This window comes from Heloderma suspectum, chromosome 7 (assembly GCF_057233095.1).
Source record: "Heloderma suspectum isolate Gila_16-S chromosome 7, 16-S_ref, whole genome shotgun sequence".
NCBI lineage: Eukaryota > Metazoa > Chordata > Lepidosauria > Squamata > Helodermatidae > Heloderma > Heloderma suspectum.
In genome coordinates this window covers 102,847,494-102,863,312 of record NC_139464.1, presented here as the reverse complement: position 1 = coordinate 102,863,312, position 15,819 = coordinate 102,847,494, and the positions used below count along the sequence as shown (strand labels likewise).

At 39.4% G+C, this 15,819-nt stretch overlaps 1 protein-coding gene across 1 annotated transcript in view; it reads left to right on the top strand.

Annotated features, from left to right (window-relative positions):
- The window catches only part of SLC2A13 (solute carrier family 2 member 13), a 189,998-nt gene that overhangs the window by 148,880 nt on the left and 25,299 nt on the right, over positions 1–15,819 (top strand). Inside the window, exon 7 of the mRNA XM_084811010.1 lies at positions 10,835–10,960. Coding sequence (XP_084667136.1) covers positions 10,835–10,960 — 126 coding nt within the window. The remainder of the gene's footprint in view (positions 1–10,834; positions 10,961–15,819) is intronic.

Below are 15,819 nucleotides of genomic sequence, written 5' to 3'. Positions count from 1 at the left end.
ATGTTCTGCATTATGAAATTAATAATGTAGATAGTAACTTCACAATTATTTTGTTTTTTGAGCGATTGCCTATCGGGGGGGGGGGAGAGAGACTACTACTATGAAGTGTTACAAGTTGGTTCAGAGAATTCTTAGACAGGACTAGTTTTGTGATACATTAATGTATATCTAGCATCACCTGAATTAAAGCCTGTTCAGGGATCCCTTAAGAAAGTGAGAACGCATGTAAAATTAATGTGTTGTTTTCCATCTCCCACAATATATAGTAAGCCTGTAACATAAAACCCCCACTTTAGCGGTGGACTTTGTCAAAAGCTTTTTGAAAATACCAAGTGTACTGGATTGTCCCTACCTACATGTTTGTTGACACAAAGAATTGAAAAAGGTTGAGGCAGGATTCCCCTTTGCAGCAGCCATGGGTGACTCTTGCTCAGTTTGTTCTTCTGTATTCTTAATTATTCTGGCTTTAATAGGCTTTCCAACAGTTTACCCAAGAGAGCCATTAGGGTAACAGGCCTGTAATTTCTGTGCTTCCCCTGAATCCATTTGTAAAGACTGGTATTAATATTGGCTGCTTTCCAGTCATCCAGTACAGAAGCTGATTTTAGTAACAAGTTGTATTTTTTGATCAACAATTTCACATCTGAGTTCATAAAGAACTCTCAGTTGCATAGTGTCCAGACCCAGGGTCTTCTTAAATTTTAATTTTGTTTTGTCTGGCAGTCTTACTTTCTGCATACATGTGTAGTGTCACTTACTACTGACAGGCTATATGTGACATGTGGGAAAATGAAACAAATGAAGCCAAGTCGATGTGAATATAATTTCAGTTGATGAGTCCCAACATACTTTGAAAAATCTTCATAAAGGAAAACTATATAGCAGTTAAATGAATGCAACACTGGATACCCTTCTATTCTCTATTTTTGGAAGGTCTGTGTCCTGAAGATTATTTGCTGCTTTCCTGCCTGGTTTTGCTTGTTGCATTGATGCAGTGTTCCTCTTTGTCGGCTATGTCTGGTCTACATATCACCAGTTGTCACATTATTTTCATTCATGTTCTAGAATATCAAGCTTTCCAGCTTTTCTGTTTCGCTTTCTTTTTGTAAAGATGTCTAGCTTCTAAGACTAGGGTGCTATTGTATTCATGTCGTGCTGTGGGCTTCCTCTAGTTTGGCTACTGGTTTGCTGCTGTTCAGTGGCCACTTCTGGTTGGCCATTGTATAAACAGAATTCTGGTCTAGATAGCCCTTTGGTCCAGCACGGCTCAGGTTCTTATGACCCTGACACTGAGGTAATATTTGGGTCCCCTTCTTTAGGTGCCCCAAGTGAAGTCAGGCATGTGGCAACTGGGGAAAAGGCTTTCTTGGTTCTGGTGTCCCACTTACATATTGCATTCCCTAGGGAGTTTCACCTGGTGTCTACTTTGTTGTCTTTTCAGTAAAAGGCAAATACATTTTTATTTTAATTGTTTTAATTTTCCTAGGCAGAATTTTTTTCTGTCACAGAATTTTATTTTCTGTGACATAAATTGGTGCAGGTTTTATCCTGCTTATTTATTTATTGATTTGATTTGTACTCTGCCTTTCTACAAAAAAATGGCACTCAAGGTGGCTTCTTATCATCTATAATTGTTGTTTTTTGTGTTAGGTTTTATTGTGTGAGCAAATGTAAAAAATATTTTCATAAGGGAAGGGCAGGATACAAATTGATAAGATACTGTCAAACCAATTGGAAACAGTGACCGCAGTGCTATCAGATTTAATATATATTTCAGTGGAATATTGCCAAGGAAGTCCAACACAGACACATTTGACTTCAAAACTGAAACTTCTCTAAAGTGAGGAAACTGGTAAAAAGGAAAAACTGGTAAAAATGGATCAGTAACTGGGGCATCAAGAAGGTTAAATTCCTTCAAAATGCTTGGAGGTTATTCAAAACCACAATAATAGAAGCTCAGCTAGAATATATACGGCAGGTTGGGAAAGAACATAAGGTAGCACCAAGTCGAAGAAGTTGCCAGCATGGTTAACAAGCACTGTCAAAGAAACTGTTAGAGAGAAGACTTCCTTCAGAAAATGGAAGTCTTGCCCAAATGAGGAGAACAACAGGAACACAAACTTGCACAAAGGATGCAAGCAGACAATAAGAGATGCAAAAAAAGCATTCTGAGGAGCATATTGCTAACAATATCAAGGCCAACAATAAAGAATTCTTTAAATATATCAGAAGCAGGAAACCAGCTAGGGGGGCAGTTAGGACTGTTGGATGACAACAGACTTAAAGGAGTGCTAAAGGAGGATAAGGAGTTTACAGAGAAGCTAAGTGAATTCTTTTCATCTGTCTTCACTGCAGAAGAATATAGAACAGATACCTGTGCCTGAACTGATGTTTTCAGCAAGGGAGTTTGAAGAAATGAGGCAAATAGTGGTGACAAAATATGAAGTTCTCAACCTTATTGATAAATTGAAAGTGAATAAATCACCGGGCCGAGATGGTATCCATCCTAGAGTTCTCAAAGAACTCAAATATGAAATTGCTGATCTTTTAACCAAAATATGCAACATGTCCCTAAGATCAGCCTCTATACCAGAGGACTGGAAGATGGCCAGCGTAACACCAATTTTTAAAAAGGGATCCAGGGGAGATCTGGGAAATTATAGGCCAGTTAGCTTAACATCTGTTCCAGGCACATTAAAAGAATCAACATGGCTTCCGCAAAGGTAAGTCCTGTCTCGCTAACCTTTTAGAGTTCTTTGAGAGTGTCAGTAAACAAGTAGACAGGGGTTATCCGGTAGACATTGTTTACTTAGACTTCTAGAACGCTTTTGACAAAGTCCCTCACCAAAGACTCCTGAGCGAACATAACAGTCATGGCATAAGAGGACAGGTCCTCTTATGGATCAGTAACTTGTTAAAGACCAGGAAGCAGAGAGTAGGAATAAATGGTAAATTCTCCCAATAGAGGGAAGTAAATAGTGGGGTCCCACAGGGACTTGTATTAGGACCAATGCTTTTCAACTTGTTCATAAATTATCTGGAATTAGGAGTGAGCAGTGAGGTGGCCAGGTTTGCTGATAACACCCAATTATTTAGGGTGGTTAAAACAAAATGGGACTGTGAAGAGCTCCAAAAGGATCTCTTCAAACTGGGCAAATGGGCATCCAAATGTAAATGCAGTTCAGTATAAGCAAATGTAAAGTGATGTACATCAGGGCAAAAAATCCCAAACTCACTTATATCCTGATGGGATCTGACTTAGTGCTGACTGACCAAGAAACAGATCTCAGGATTGTGGGGGACAGGTCGATGAAAATGTCAACCCAGTGTGTGACTGCTGTGAAAAAGGCAAATTCCATGTTAAGTATAATTAGAAAAGGAACTGAAAATAAAACTGCCAATATCGTACTGCACTTACACAAATCCATGGTGCAACCACATTGGAATACTGTGTACAGTTCTGGTCACCGTGTCTAAAAAAAAGGATATTGAAGAGTTGGAAAAAGTGTAGAAAAGGGCAACTAAAATGATCAAGGTGCTGGAGCAACCCCCCTACAAGGAAAGCTTACAGCATTTGGGACTGTTCAGTTTAGAAAAGAGATGAGTAAGGGGAAACATAATATAGATGTACAACATTATGCATGATGTGGAGAAAGTGGATAGGGAGACATTTTTATTCCTCTCTCATAATACTAGAACCTGTGGTCATCCCATGAAGCTCATTGGTGGGAGCTTCAAGACAGAAAAAAGGAAGTACTTCTTCACACAGCACATAGTTGAGCTATGGATTTCATTACCGCAGGATGTAGTGATGGCCCTAATTTGGATGGCTTTAAAAGGTCATTGGACAAATTCCTGGAAGAGAAGTCTTATCAATGGCTACTAGTCCTGATGGCTGTATGCTACCTCCAGTATCAGGGGCAATATCCCCACCAGTTGCTGTGGAACATGGGGAGGAGGGTGCTGTCGCACTCACGTCTTGCTTGTGGGTTTACCATGGGCAGCTGGTTGGCCACTGCATTAACAGAACACTGGACTAGATTGACCTTGGTCTGATCCAGCATGGCTCTCCTTATGTTCTACATAAGATAAATCTAGGACAGACCACTAGAAAAGATTGGTATATTCAGGTAAATTAATTTCTGTAATTGAAAATTCATTGATAAATGTTATAACTCATCTTACACTGACTCTAAGGTGAAGGTAGCATATTGCCAAAGCTACCTGCTGAGTACATGACATGATACAAGGCTTGAATCTCACCTCACAAAGCCAAGTCCTACACTTTTTCCATTAGATGGTCCATGTGTTTTATTTTTATACAAAATTTGTGAATTGTAGTGATCACATACATGACACACTAAGGTGGAAGTTGACAGTGATAGGACTATATTTCTTTAGAACTAAAGTACTCTGATATTCTATCTATTTATGTATACATGGAGCAGCTAATCTTGCCGTATACATTTTTTCCCTTCATTAGTTCAGTTTTAAAGAATACTGCTAAGCAGAATGTACAATGGATCTCTTTCTGGGAAAAAGAATCTTGACTTTTTAGTATCTGCCAAAGTCTGTCTTAATTACCACTCTTCCTGGCAGCTTTGCTTGCATGGTTCAGAGATGTATATACAGATGCTTTGCAATATAGGTGAAACACTGGAAGGGCTAGAGTGCAAATAGTAGAAACAACTTCAAAGTCTTACTGGCTATAGTAACTTCTGAAAAGTGTCATTCTGTGGGTAGTCCCTAGCTGAATATTTCTTTGATCCACTTCTGTATATGACAAGTTTTCCAGTGTACTTTTTCAGAGAAAATCACATTGAAAATGTTGATACCCTGTGATGACAGACTGAGTTCCAATCCAGTCTTTCACCATGAGGGCGAGAAGAGCCAATTTGAATGTGAACTTTTGCCGTTTTATTCTGAAAAATTCTGAAAGATTTTTGTTCATATATTATGGCAAAACTTTGTGTTGTGACTTGAGCTAGGTTGTAGAACAGCTTAAGTCACAAAGATTCCACCAGATCACTCCTGGTAATTTTTTCAATAACATATTCGTATGGGTAAACATAATAAAGAAGTGGACACACCAGAAATACCTGGGAAGAATTCAAACTGTCTTTGTAGTGGAGTATAATACCTTCATTATAGTGAATTCAGTTTCCTCATATTTAACAATGCATACTAAGATATGTTAGTATTAAAGTACCTATAACTTACATTTTGCTTTTAAAAGAAAAACATTGAAATGTAATAAGCTTTAATAATGTGCACCTCTGATATTGAATGATTCTATACTACATGCTCTCGCAAAGAACAAGTTCTCCCATTTTTACCAACTCAAACCCTTAAATAAATGAGACAAGAAAGTTGCAGATGCTAACAATTAGCAGATGCTAATTGGAAGCATTATCCATTTTTTGGAGAGTGGTAGGTATCCTTTAATTGAATAACAATTGTCTCTGGCAATTAGAAATGAAGATAATTTTCATCACAGTTATACAAAAATTAGTGATTTTTGCTGGGTTTTAGTGTAACCTCTGAGATGCTTCAATGTATTGGGCAGCATAGAAATAAATAAATAAGGACGCAATCCTTTGCATATTTAGAAAGAAAGAAGCCCTACAACTCCCAGCATTCCCTAGCCAGCATGACTGGCTGAGGCATGCGCGGAGTTGTAGGACCTTTTTCTATCTTAACATGCATAGGATTTCACCTTTAAGCTAAAAAATCTGTGTGTTGGCATTCTTTCTTTGAAGTCTTCTTCATACTTTTTTCATTGTTGACCAAGCCTGTCGTAATGATAATTGCTAAAACTTAATGAACCTCTAAGAGAATAGTGTCTTCATTCTTTCCTGTATGTAATTGGTAATTGTTAAGTTATTTTTCTCATCTGTTTTCCCATGGGGAGTTTGAGAGAGGAAATATTCACCACCATTTAATGAATATTTATCTTTCAGATTGGGCTTTTCCGTGTGCGCATGCATGTGTGTGTTTAACACTAAAAAGCATTAGATTCTGCCTGTAGCCAAGAACCTTGTATTTGCATAAAGCTCCAGCTTGGGGGAAAAGATTGATGAGTGCCAAGGGCTGGTCCCCTCTCCGTAGTAGAGAACAGACACTTCTGTATTCATGGGGACCAAAGGAGAGATCTAGTTGTACCACTCCACAGAAGGAGGAGCCCATTCATTTCTTAATGTGGGAAATCATTTAAACCAAATTACAGTGAGCTTAAAAAGCAATGAGAATGAAAAGAAATTACAAGGTGCTCCACTGTGTGGAAAAAGAAAAATGAATTTAATCAAACAAATGTTTGTGAATATTGCATATAAAGTGTGTGTGTGTGTGTGGGTGTGAGTGAATGAACGAATGAATGAATATATAATACCAGCCTATTGAACATGTAATTAAAACAATGCTGATTCGTTTAACCTTCAGAAGTATAGCAGATTTGTGGTGTCAGTTACGTATTGTAATTTATTGTTCACCACCTTGGGCATTTTTATGGAAAGCTGGGGTATAAATGTAACAAATAAATACAGTGGTATGGACTGGTTCAAGCTCACTAGGTCAAAACACAATATTAGCTGGGCGGGCAATTATGTCATTGTACTGATATGGCAGATTAACCCGATGCTCTGATCCCCTGATGCAAAAGTTACTGAAGCACAGTAACTAAATAAAATTACATTTGAGTGGTAAGGCAAATAGGTTATGCTTTCTGGAACCACAGTGATTCCAGACAGGAGACTTTTTACATACTCTGGAACTAAAAATAGCTCAACTTCAAAAAGCTCAGGAGTGGAGAACGATGAGGATCCAACAGTGGGACCAAAAGTGCTGTGAAACGACAAAGGCAGCAAGGACCCAATGGCCAAGATTGCAGACTAGATAAGTGGCCTGAGGCAGGAATGGTCTGCTACTATCATACCTTTGGAAACAAAAATTAATTAAGTTTCTCAATAATGTAATGGGATTGCAAAAACGGTCAGTGCAACAACGGACGTCGGTATTGCACAGAAAAAAAACAATAACAAAGCTAATACAATCCAATCAAGTACTGTGATTTTTAAAAAATGGAGGTGCTTGATAATCATAGCAGATGCCTGAATCTGAGATTTTGAGGGATCTGGGAATCTGTGGAAGTTGAGATACGATTGGATTCTTAAGCTGGCTAGCAGATCCTTCCCCTAAAGTAAACATTGAAAAAAGGACTATATGATGGGCTCACAGAGCTTTACAGGCTAAACCTACAGTGGGAGCTTGTCCAAGGGATATCACTGCATGGTTCACTAATGAGGTGGTAAAAGAAGCCATGTTGGCCGGATCCAGATCAGGCATGCAACTTCAATATGAAAATGACCCAGCTGAAGTGTTTCAGGACTTGAGCCCTGATGTTATTCAAAGACAAAAGGCATTTAAATACTGTACTGAATGGCTTGGATCTGCCGACTTAAATTACAGATCGGACATCCAGTTAAATTCATCATTAAACTGGATGACACCATCATGATTGTGAAGCTGGGCAATTCTTCGTATTTTTTAATTTATTTTATTTATTTAAAATATTTCTTGGCCACCTTTCAGGGCAGGAGCAAAGAACTCACATAATAAAAACCAACGCGGTAATTAAAACAATAAAAGCATCACAACAATAAAACTCATGTAATAAAAACAGATATGATAATAAAAACAGTAAAAGCAGCAACAGTATACACATGAATCTGAGCCCAGGAGAGGAAGGGGAAGGAAACTTCAGTGTAGGAGAAGAGGAGGAGCCTAATAGTGAAGAATCCAGCAACAAAGAGCTTGATTGGCAACTGAAGATGGGAAATCAATGAAAGTGCAGATTCAATAAGAACCATGGAGGAAATATCTAATCCTAATCCTCTAACCTCTGTCAAGGGAGATGTCAAATTTTCTCCAGGGATTTTCTATCAATTTTTTGTCAGTTCTCAAACATTGCACGACTGTGCTATATGTTATGTTTTAGGTTAAATCTGAGTACCATTGCATAAGGGGTAGAGTGGGGAGGGGACTCGTCATTTTGCCTCATAATATTCTAGTTATAGCTTTATCCCCATCTATGGTTGTTGATCTGGAGATGGGATATTTATCTTGGGATGTGATACCAGGTTTAGTTATGTTTGTTTTATACATCTGTAATAGACAAGAAAGTTGTAAATTTTTCTTGTCAGTTTCAGTTCACCAACCAGCATTGTAATGACCTTAGCTGTGGCAGCATTAATTAGGAGATACATAGTAAGAGTTTATACCAGGTGTCATTTTCTAATTAAAGGAAGGGAATAGAAATAAAAGTAGTTTCTTTTGATGTCTGGTGTCTGGGGACTCCCATTAAGAGAAGGAGAATCCAAAACACAAAAAAGAATCCAGGTATTCCAGGTTCTGGGTACTAATTTCAAGAAAAGGACTCCTCCAAATCAAGGGGATTGGCGATATTATTAGGAAAAATTAACTTTCTAGTCACAGACACACCATCAGACCCTTGTAGTTTGTTTATTTTCATTAAGGGATCAATTGGAGGGGGGAAACTTAACAATGGGCTCTGTTTATGGACGAAATAAAGAACACCTTAAATTTTGACAAGAAGTCCTACAGAAACTGGATTGTTTTAAAGAAGGAAAAGTAATCCTAGGAGCAGATTTATACTTGAATATTGACAGGAAGATGGATACAAAGTCTACCATGGGGATTCCCAAAAACCCACCAGATCCCAGTCTTTCAAAACTTTTATTAAAATATTTAGTTGACATGTGGCAAGCAATGCACCCCATGGAAAAAGGCTTTGCATTGTATTCAGCCAGGCACCAGGTGTACACCATCTTAATCTCCTCTGAATGGACAATAGCGCTCAAAACAGCGAACACTGGGTTGGTCACAGTTACTCTTTCCACAGTGAATTCTCAGCATAAGTTGTTTTCCTGGAAACTGCATCCCCGCTCTATTGTTGCGACAGGAATCCAGGGATAAATTTAGAAAAGTACTAGATGACTTCTATGAATATAACGAGACTCCAAATATAGACTTGCATATACTGTGGGACTCCATTAAAGTAGTCATGGGGGCGCATTATATAAAAGTCAAATAAAAAAACGGAATAATAGCTTTAAAACATTAACTACTCTGAGAGACCCAGAACGTAGAAGTAAGGCATACAAAGTCAGCATATTTAAATCAAGATATAACTGTAGATAGGATCAAAAAAGCAGTTTGGAAACTACTTAATGTAGTAAACCACTGTCCATCCCCCCAAAAAACGGAAATATGCCACGTGTAATTGCCTCCCTGGATACAACTATAGTATTCAACAAGCTGGAATGGGACTACATTATAGGGTTTGGAGATAGATTTGTTGACTCGAAACAAATATCAATCAACTGGGGAACCAAACAAGGATGCCTGATGTCCCCACTGCTGTTCACACTCTTAATGGAACCTCTGGCAAATATGATTAGAGAAGATCCAAATATAAAGGGGAAAACAATTAATGGCCAACTAAATAAAAAAGATTTATTTTATTTAGCGATCAGTGAATATGACAAGGTTTCAGGGCTAAGAATTAATGTAAGTAAGTCTTAAACCTTCTGTTTTAATATGTGAGCAACCATGAGAAATACCTTGGAAGCAGTTACTGATATACTTACCTGCTTTGATAAGATCAGATATCTGGGAGTCCAAATAATAAGTGACTTCTGCAAAATAATTAAACTGAACTACTTCCTATTGATAAAGTAAAACCAAATTAAAAACCTGGAAGCAGCTAGAGTATCTTGGTTTGGTAAGCTTGCAGCAATAAAAAGGCAGTTTTACTAAAACTGACTTGCTTATTCCAAACTCTCCCAATCACTATTTCAGACAACCTATTGAAAAAATGACCCCCCAAATGGTCATTCATTTTATTCATGATGATAAAAAAAAACATGATTAATAATTCCGTATTCTGAGAGACATCTGAAGGGGCACCGGTTCCTACAATTTAAGCTTATACTTTGATGTATTTCAAATCTGCATATTATCTCAACAAAACCTGGATTTGAATGGAAGTACTTCTGAATAAGAAGGAGGAAATAAGGGGCACGCCATTCCATAAAACAGGGCTTCTTGAGTCATCCCTTGTTTTTTAACACTGATACATTTACACAGTTTCAGGACTGGGAAGTGCGGGGCTTACACATGGTGAAGGTGACTTAGAACCAAAAAGTAGACCTCAAATAAAAGAACAATAACAGGAAATTAAAAACATAACAAAGTTAAAGTATAAGTAAAAACCTAAGTGGTATGTCCTCTAACCAGATTTGAACACCCACTGGCAGAAATCAGTCCCATTTCAAAAGGTCTGGCCTCTCAAATATACAAAATGCTCATAGAGGTATCAGTGGGAAATCCAATAATTGTTTTTAAAGCATTCATTTAAATATATTCTCCACATTATTAATACGATTTACATAGTCCTGCTTTACCAAAATTTAAAAGATTCATGATCCAGCTGAAGTTGAGCATTTCCAAGTTTCCATTGTCTGTCTTATTTCAGGGGGAGCATTTAGCATGCTTCATTGTCCAGTTGAAATAGTGGGACATGGACACAATCCTATGCATGTTTAGACAGAAAAAAGTCCTACAATTCCAAACATTCGCTATACAGCAAAACTTGCTCAGCTATCATTTTAGCAAGAATTACTAAATGTTAATGGGGTATCCAAGGTACAAACTTGTCCTTTGAACCAGCTTGATCATCTCCAATTATTAACTGATGTCTTACTTTGAAAATATTCGGTTTACAGTGGTGATTTTTTTTTTTAATTCTTTCTTTCAGTTACTGTGATGGGTGCATGCTGGACCCAATTTGTGGCTTTTGTTACAAACTAAACAAGTCAAGTATTGTGGAGTCCTCCTGTGTTCCCATCAATAAGAAGTCTACAATGGAAGCAGCCTGGGGCAGGTATGTTGTTTTTGTGCTCCTTAATTTTATTAAAAGGCCTTAATATACTTTTATAGGAAGTGCTGCTGTTACATTAGTCTTCAAAATGGTATTTTGTCATCATCATCATAATGTGCTGGGGTTTTCCCTTGTGTGTCGTCCCGTCGGCCCCCACTGGGCTCGTTGGGCTTTCATTTTACCCCTCTCCAGGAAAATAAAAATACTGTAGAATGGAATCATTTGTGAGTACTGACTTAAATGTCACATCAAACTTTTTTTTCAACATCAGTGGCATAGAAAAAATAAGCCTTAATAACTAATGTGCCAAGACTCAGTAGTGACTTTTTTTCGGGGGGGGGGGGGAACCCTTGCTAGTGATAAAGTTGCTGAGGTGACAGAAAGAAGCACTAATAATTAGAGAAGACAATGATAGAATAGTAGACATGTATTTTTCTAGCACCATCACACACAATGAGGCAACAGTCTAGGATCAGCTGTTAAAGATGTGCCATTTGGGGGTGGGGGTCACACATTACAGAACATAAACTAATGTTGCATCTGACCATTACTTTTACTCAAACCTTTTAAAGCTAAAAAACAGACTTTAAAAGATTAGATGGGCACTTAAGTGTGAACAAGCCCAGAATATCAGTAGGAGTGCTTATGCCATCAACTCTTTGGTTTTTAACTTCATCTAGTGCTTGTAGTAATAAAGAATGCAGCACAAAGAGGTTAGAAGACGATTAGGACAGACATATTACAATGGAAATGGGATGGCTTGTCGACCTCCTGTGGTTGTCAGAGATGGGCAATGGGAGAAGAACAGGGATGGTGAGCATTCAGAGGCGCTGTTTTGGTGACAGGTGATGCCTGAGGCCTTCTGCTCTGAGTTTCACGGCCCCAGCCAGGGGATAAGTGTTACCAGTGAGGTCACCTCACCCACCCGGTGTTTTGCAGCCCAGGAGGGGGTGACAAGGGAAGGCCTACATCCCACAAAAGGGGTGGTCCTGAGGGTGGCGATCTCTTTGACGCCACTCAGCAGGCTTTGAATGTTTCACCCGATATAGTGCCTAGCTAGTGGCTGGCACAGATTAGTTGCCTATCTAGGACTTTCCCTTTGCAGATCGATCAATAAATGTGGCCCAATTTGATACCCATCACTTGTGTCTCATCTCTTCATTTCCACCTTTACGCCTGCAAAGAATGCAGCACAAAGGGGTTGGAAGACAATTAGGGCAGACGTATTACAATGGACGTGGGACTGATTTTGAAAACAGCAGCCCTGTGTCATGATCCCAGGTCACCCCTCCTGCTAATATCTTGTTCAACTTAACTTGTGTCCTGATCTCATTACAATATGCATTCTCCCACTTGTACTAGCCAATGATATGGACTGGGAGTAGGGAAATGTACATTATAATAACCAATTCAGGCCCTGAGAGAACTTGAGCTAGAAATTATAGAAGGGGAGTGGTAAACTTGACATAAGGCTGCCATTTTCAGTAGAAGTCACATATTCCCAAATTGGGCCCACCAGGCTGGAGAAGGTCATGTCAGTCAGGTTGCTTCCACACTTGCCATTTACAGTATATCCTATGCATGTGTACTGTTAAATAAATCCCATTCAGGTCAGTAGGTATCACTCCTAGTTAAATGTGTATAGGATTTCAGCCTAGTCATCCTTCATTTACTCGCTTTTAATAGAGGATCCAGGCAACATTGTTGCAAATCTGTTGCCTTCTAGTGGAAACGTTTGTTTTTCAGACTTGATTTATATGGTTTCCGCCCCACATAAAATGCCATTACAGCACTGACCTGCCCTATGTGTATAAGCAAAATGCACTGAGTTTTTTTCAGAGCCATTGTGCTTTTAATTAGAAATGTCCTGCTCTGGATAGAATAGCTTCCTCTGTGTTAACATTACTGAAGGAGTCAACATTATAGAAGGACCTTGCCAAATGGATAGGAATTTCCCACAGCACTATACTAAGTGCTACATGGAACCAGTGTTTTAATACCACTTCCTCGTGATTGCAGGAGGGGGGATGCCTCTGTGGAAGCAACTTCAGTTCTCTTTTCTTTTACAGTTTCATAACAAGATCCATATTGGAAACCTTAGCCACCAGTCCAAGCAGAAGTATGTTTTGATCTCTTGAAAATGATGTTACATCATTTTTCAGAAGATATTCAAGACTTCAACTTTACAGCTGCAATAGTACATATCTGTTGGTAGTTAATAGCTCATTCAGAATTCGTCAGTATTTTCCAGATTGTGGTTCTCAGTTACAGCAAAGGGAACAAGGAGATGTCATTCCCTTGTGGCAACTGGAAAGGCTGTTCTCTGCATCGTAGGGAAACCTACAGCAGGAGCAGAGAAGTGCCACCAGGAATGGCTAGAAATAATAAAAGTACAAATCAATTTTAAATTATACAAGTAAAAAAAAAACCTTGGCCAAATGTTCACCATCAAAATGCTGGACAGTTTAACACCTGTTATTGGCTTCTTCACAAGGAGCTTTTATCCTGCTATTGAGATTGGTTACTCATGGAAGTTTGCGGGTCCTTTAGCTAAAACATATGGAAGACTCAGATAAGGGGGGAAAGCTGGGGGGGGGGGAAGCGCATGTCAAGGGAGTCCGCTGTGATCCTGCATTTAAAATGAAAGGAGAAAGCCCCGTTTTAGAGCATCTCTACACCAGCCTACAATCCCTCATTTAAAATGGAATTCTTCCATAAGTTTCATTGGTCTATCTCCTCTTATTGTGGCTTTTCCTGTTTCAGGAAGGGAACTCAAGTGGAACTCAAGCTCTGTAATTTGATATCTCAATTATCTCCGATCTTTAAAAAAATGGAATAAAGGTCATTTAGTGCAGGAGATGCTCTGGAGGTTAACAACATCATATAAAAGACATCTCAAACTTCAATGAGTAACCAATCTCAATAGCAGGATAAAAGCTTCATGTGAAGAAGCCCTTAAATGTGGGATTTTAGGCTGGTGTGGAGATGCTCATTGTCTGACAAAAGAGTGACAATCCTGACGCTTTGAGAAAGGTTTTGCCAAGATCATTGATCCAGGATGAAGAAGAATTTCATTTATTGTCTTGGCTAGTGTGAACCAGAATATGTTTCTGGATCTGACAAAAAGTTCTAAAATGTGTTGGTCTATCTCCCCCCCCCCCAGTTTTATCTTGAATGTGGCTGAATAGAACCAGCCATAAACTCAAGGAAACTGTATGCTTTCAAGATCCCTGCTGTTCAAATGATACTCTATATGAATGTAGATAGCTGCTGCTTGTTTCATTAAATTGTTTCAATAGTTACCAGCTCCTCTCTACTTTTGCCTTCTAAACACCATGATGTGCTGCACTGCAGTTTTATTTCCAGCAAGGTATCATTTTCTTAAAGGGTAATAACAAGTAACTTTGAAGGTGTAAAAGCGGCATACCTGCAACAAAAATAATCCAGTAGCGGAATCTTCTAAAAGGAGCCTTTTAAAGGGTCCTTTTAAAGTTTTCAGCAAGGGCATAAACTTTGGAGGGGGCTCAAGCTCCTGCAAGATTCCCCCAACCAGTGTCAGACAGCATTGGCAGCCTCACCATGTGATGGACCTGTGAAATATAGATTTCAATTTACCAAGGACCACTCAGTTGATCAGGCTGAGAAGTTTGGGATCTTATGAGGTGGAGAAGAACACACAACCAATGTAGATGAAAGAGATTTAATGAAATAAAAAGAAATAAGTAGAACCTCCCCAGAGAGTTGCACGCTCTCTAAGGCTGAAGAGGTTACACACCTCTCAGGCACAAACTTGATTACAAACAAATCTCAGAGTTTCAGGCTCTCTGAAGCTCAAGACTGAAGAGGTTACATGCCTCTTAGATACAAACTTAATTACCCTTTTTCTGTGTCTCTCCCTTCAAATGTGTCAGACCCAGTAGAGTCTTTTATCTTCTCTGCACTGCAGCAGTAGCAGTACCACAGGACAGGATGGGTACAGGACACTAGTGGAGTCAGCATAACTCATACATTCATTTAGGATTTTCCAGAATCTGTCTGGAAAAATGCAGATGCCCCCCTCTCTACCTTATATTAGATCCCTTGTGGTGCGGGTGATGGGCACACCTCCTGTAATGCCTGGCTACGGTGAAGGACTCCCTCAGAGCCTGGCATTTGGGCCTGGATGGCTCTCTGAAGAGCTGATCCAGCTGCATTCTCTGGCTGACCCGGCTCTCTGAGAACCTACCTGTCCTATGTCTTGGTCTGACGGAGTCCTCAGAGCAAAACAAAATGCGGGCAGCCTCTCTGGATAACCCCCTTGACTGCTCTCCCACTGTGGCATTTGCCACAGCGGACCCAGTGGGGCTCTCCGGAGCACCTACTGTAACGGTGCTTCACTCCAGTGGCAAGGGGACCGCACAGTTCACTGCTCCTCCTGCTCAGCTGCCTGAGGCAGAGGATTCAGCCTCCCTCAAGGGAAGGCCGGACCTGACAGAATCAAATACCAGTTTCCTGCAGGTGATTGGGGGAGTGCTGCAGTGATTTTTTAACTGAGGAGTATAGGTTTCGACAAGCAATAGCTCTGAGTGGGAGGGAAGGATTGGGGCCCAACACCCACCACAAGATGTTTTACCACCTTGCAACCTTTCCCTGTTATAATTTGCTTCACACAACATACACTTAACTCATCTTCAGCTTTTTGTTAACATTGAAAAGACTCAGGACTGTGGGACAATCATATAAAGAACTGCATATTGATTGCCTTGAACCAAATTTATGCCAAAGGCCTGGAAAATTTATTTCCAAAAGTATACATTACCCTAAGGATGCTGCATTGCATCCCCATATCAGTTGCACTAGGCAGGCATACTTTTAGTAAATTG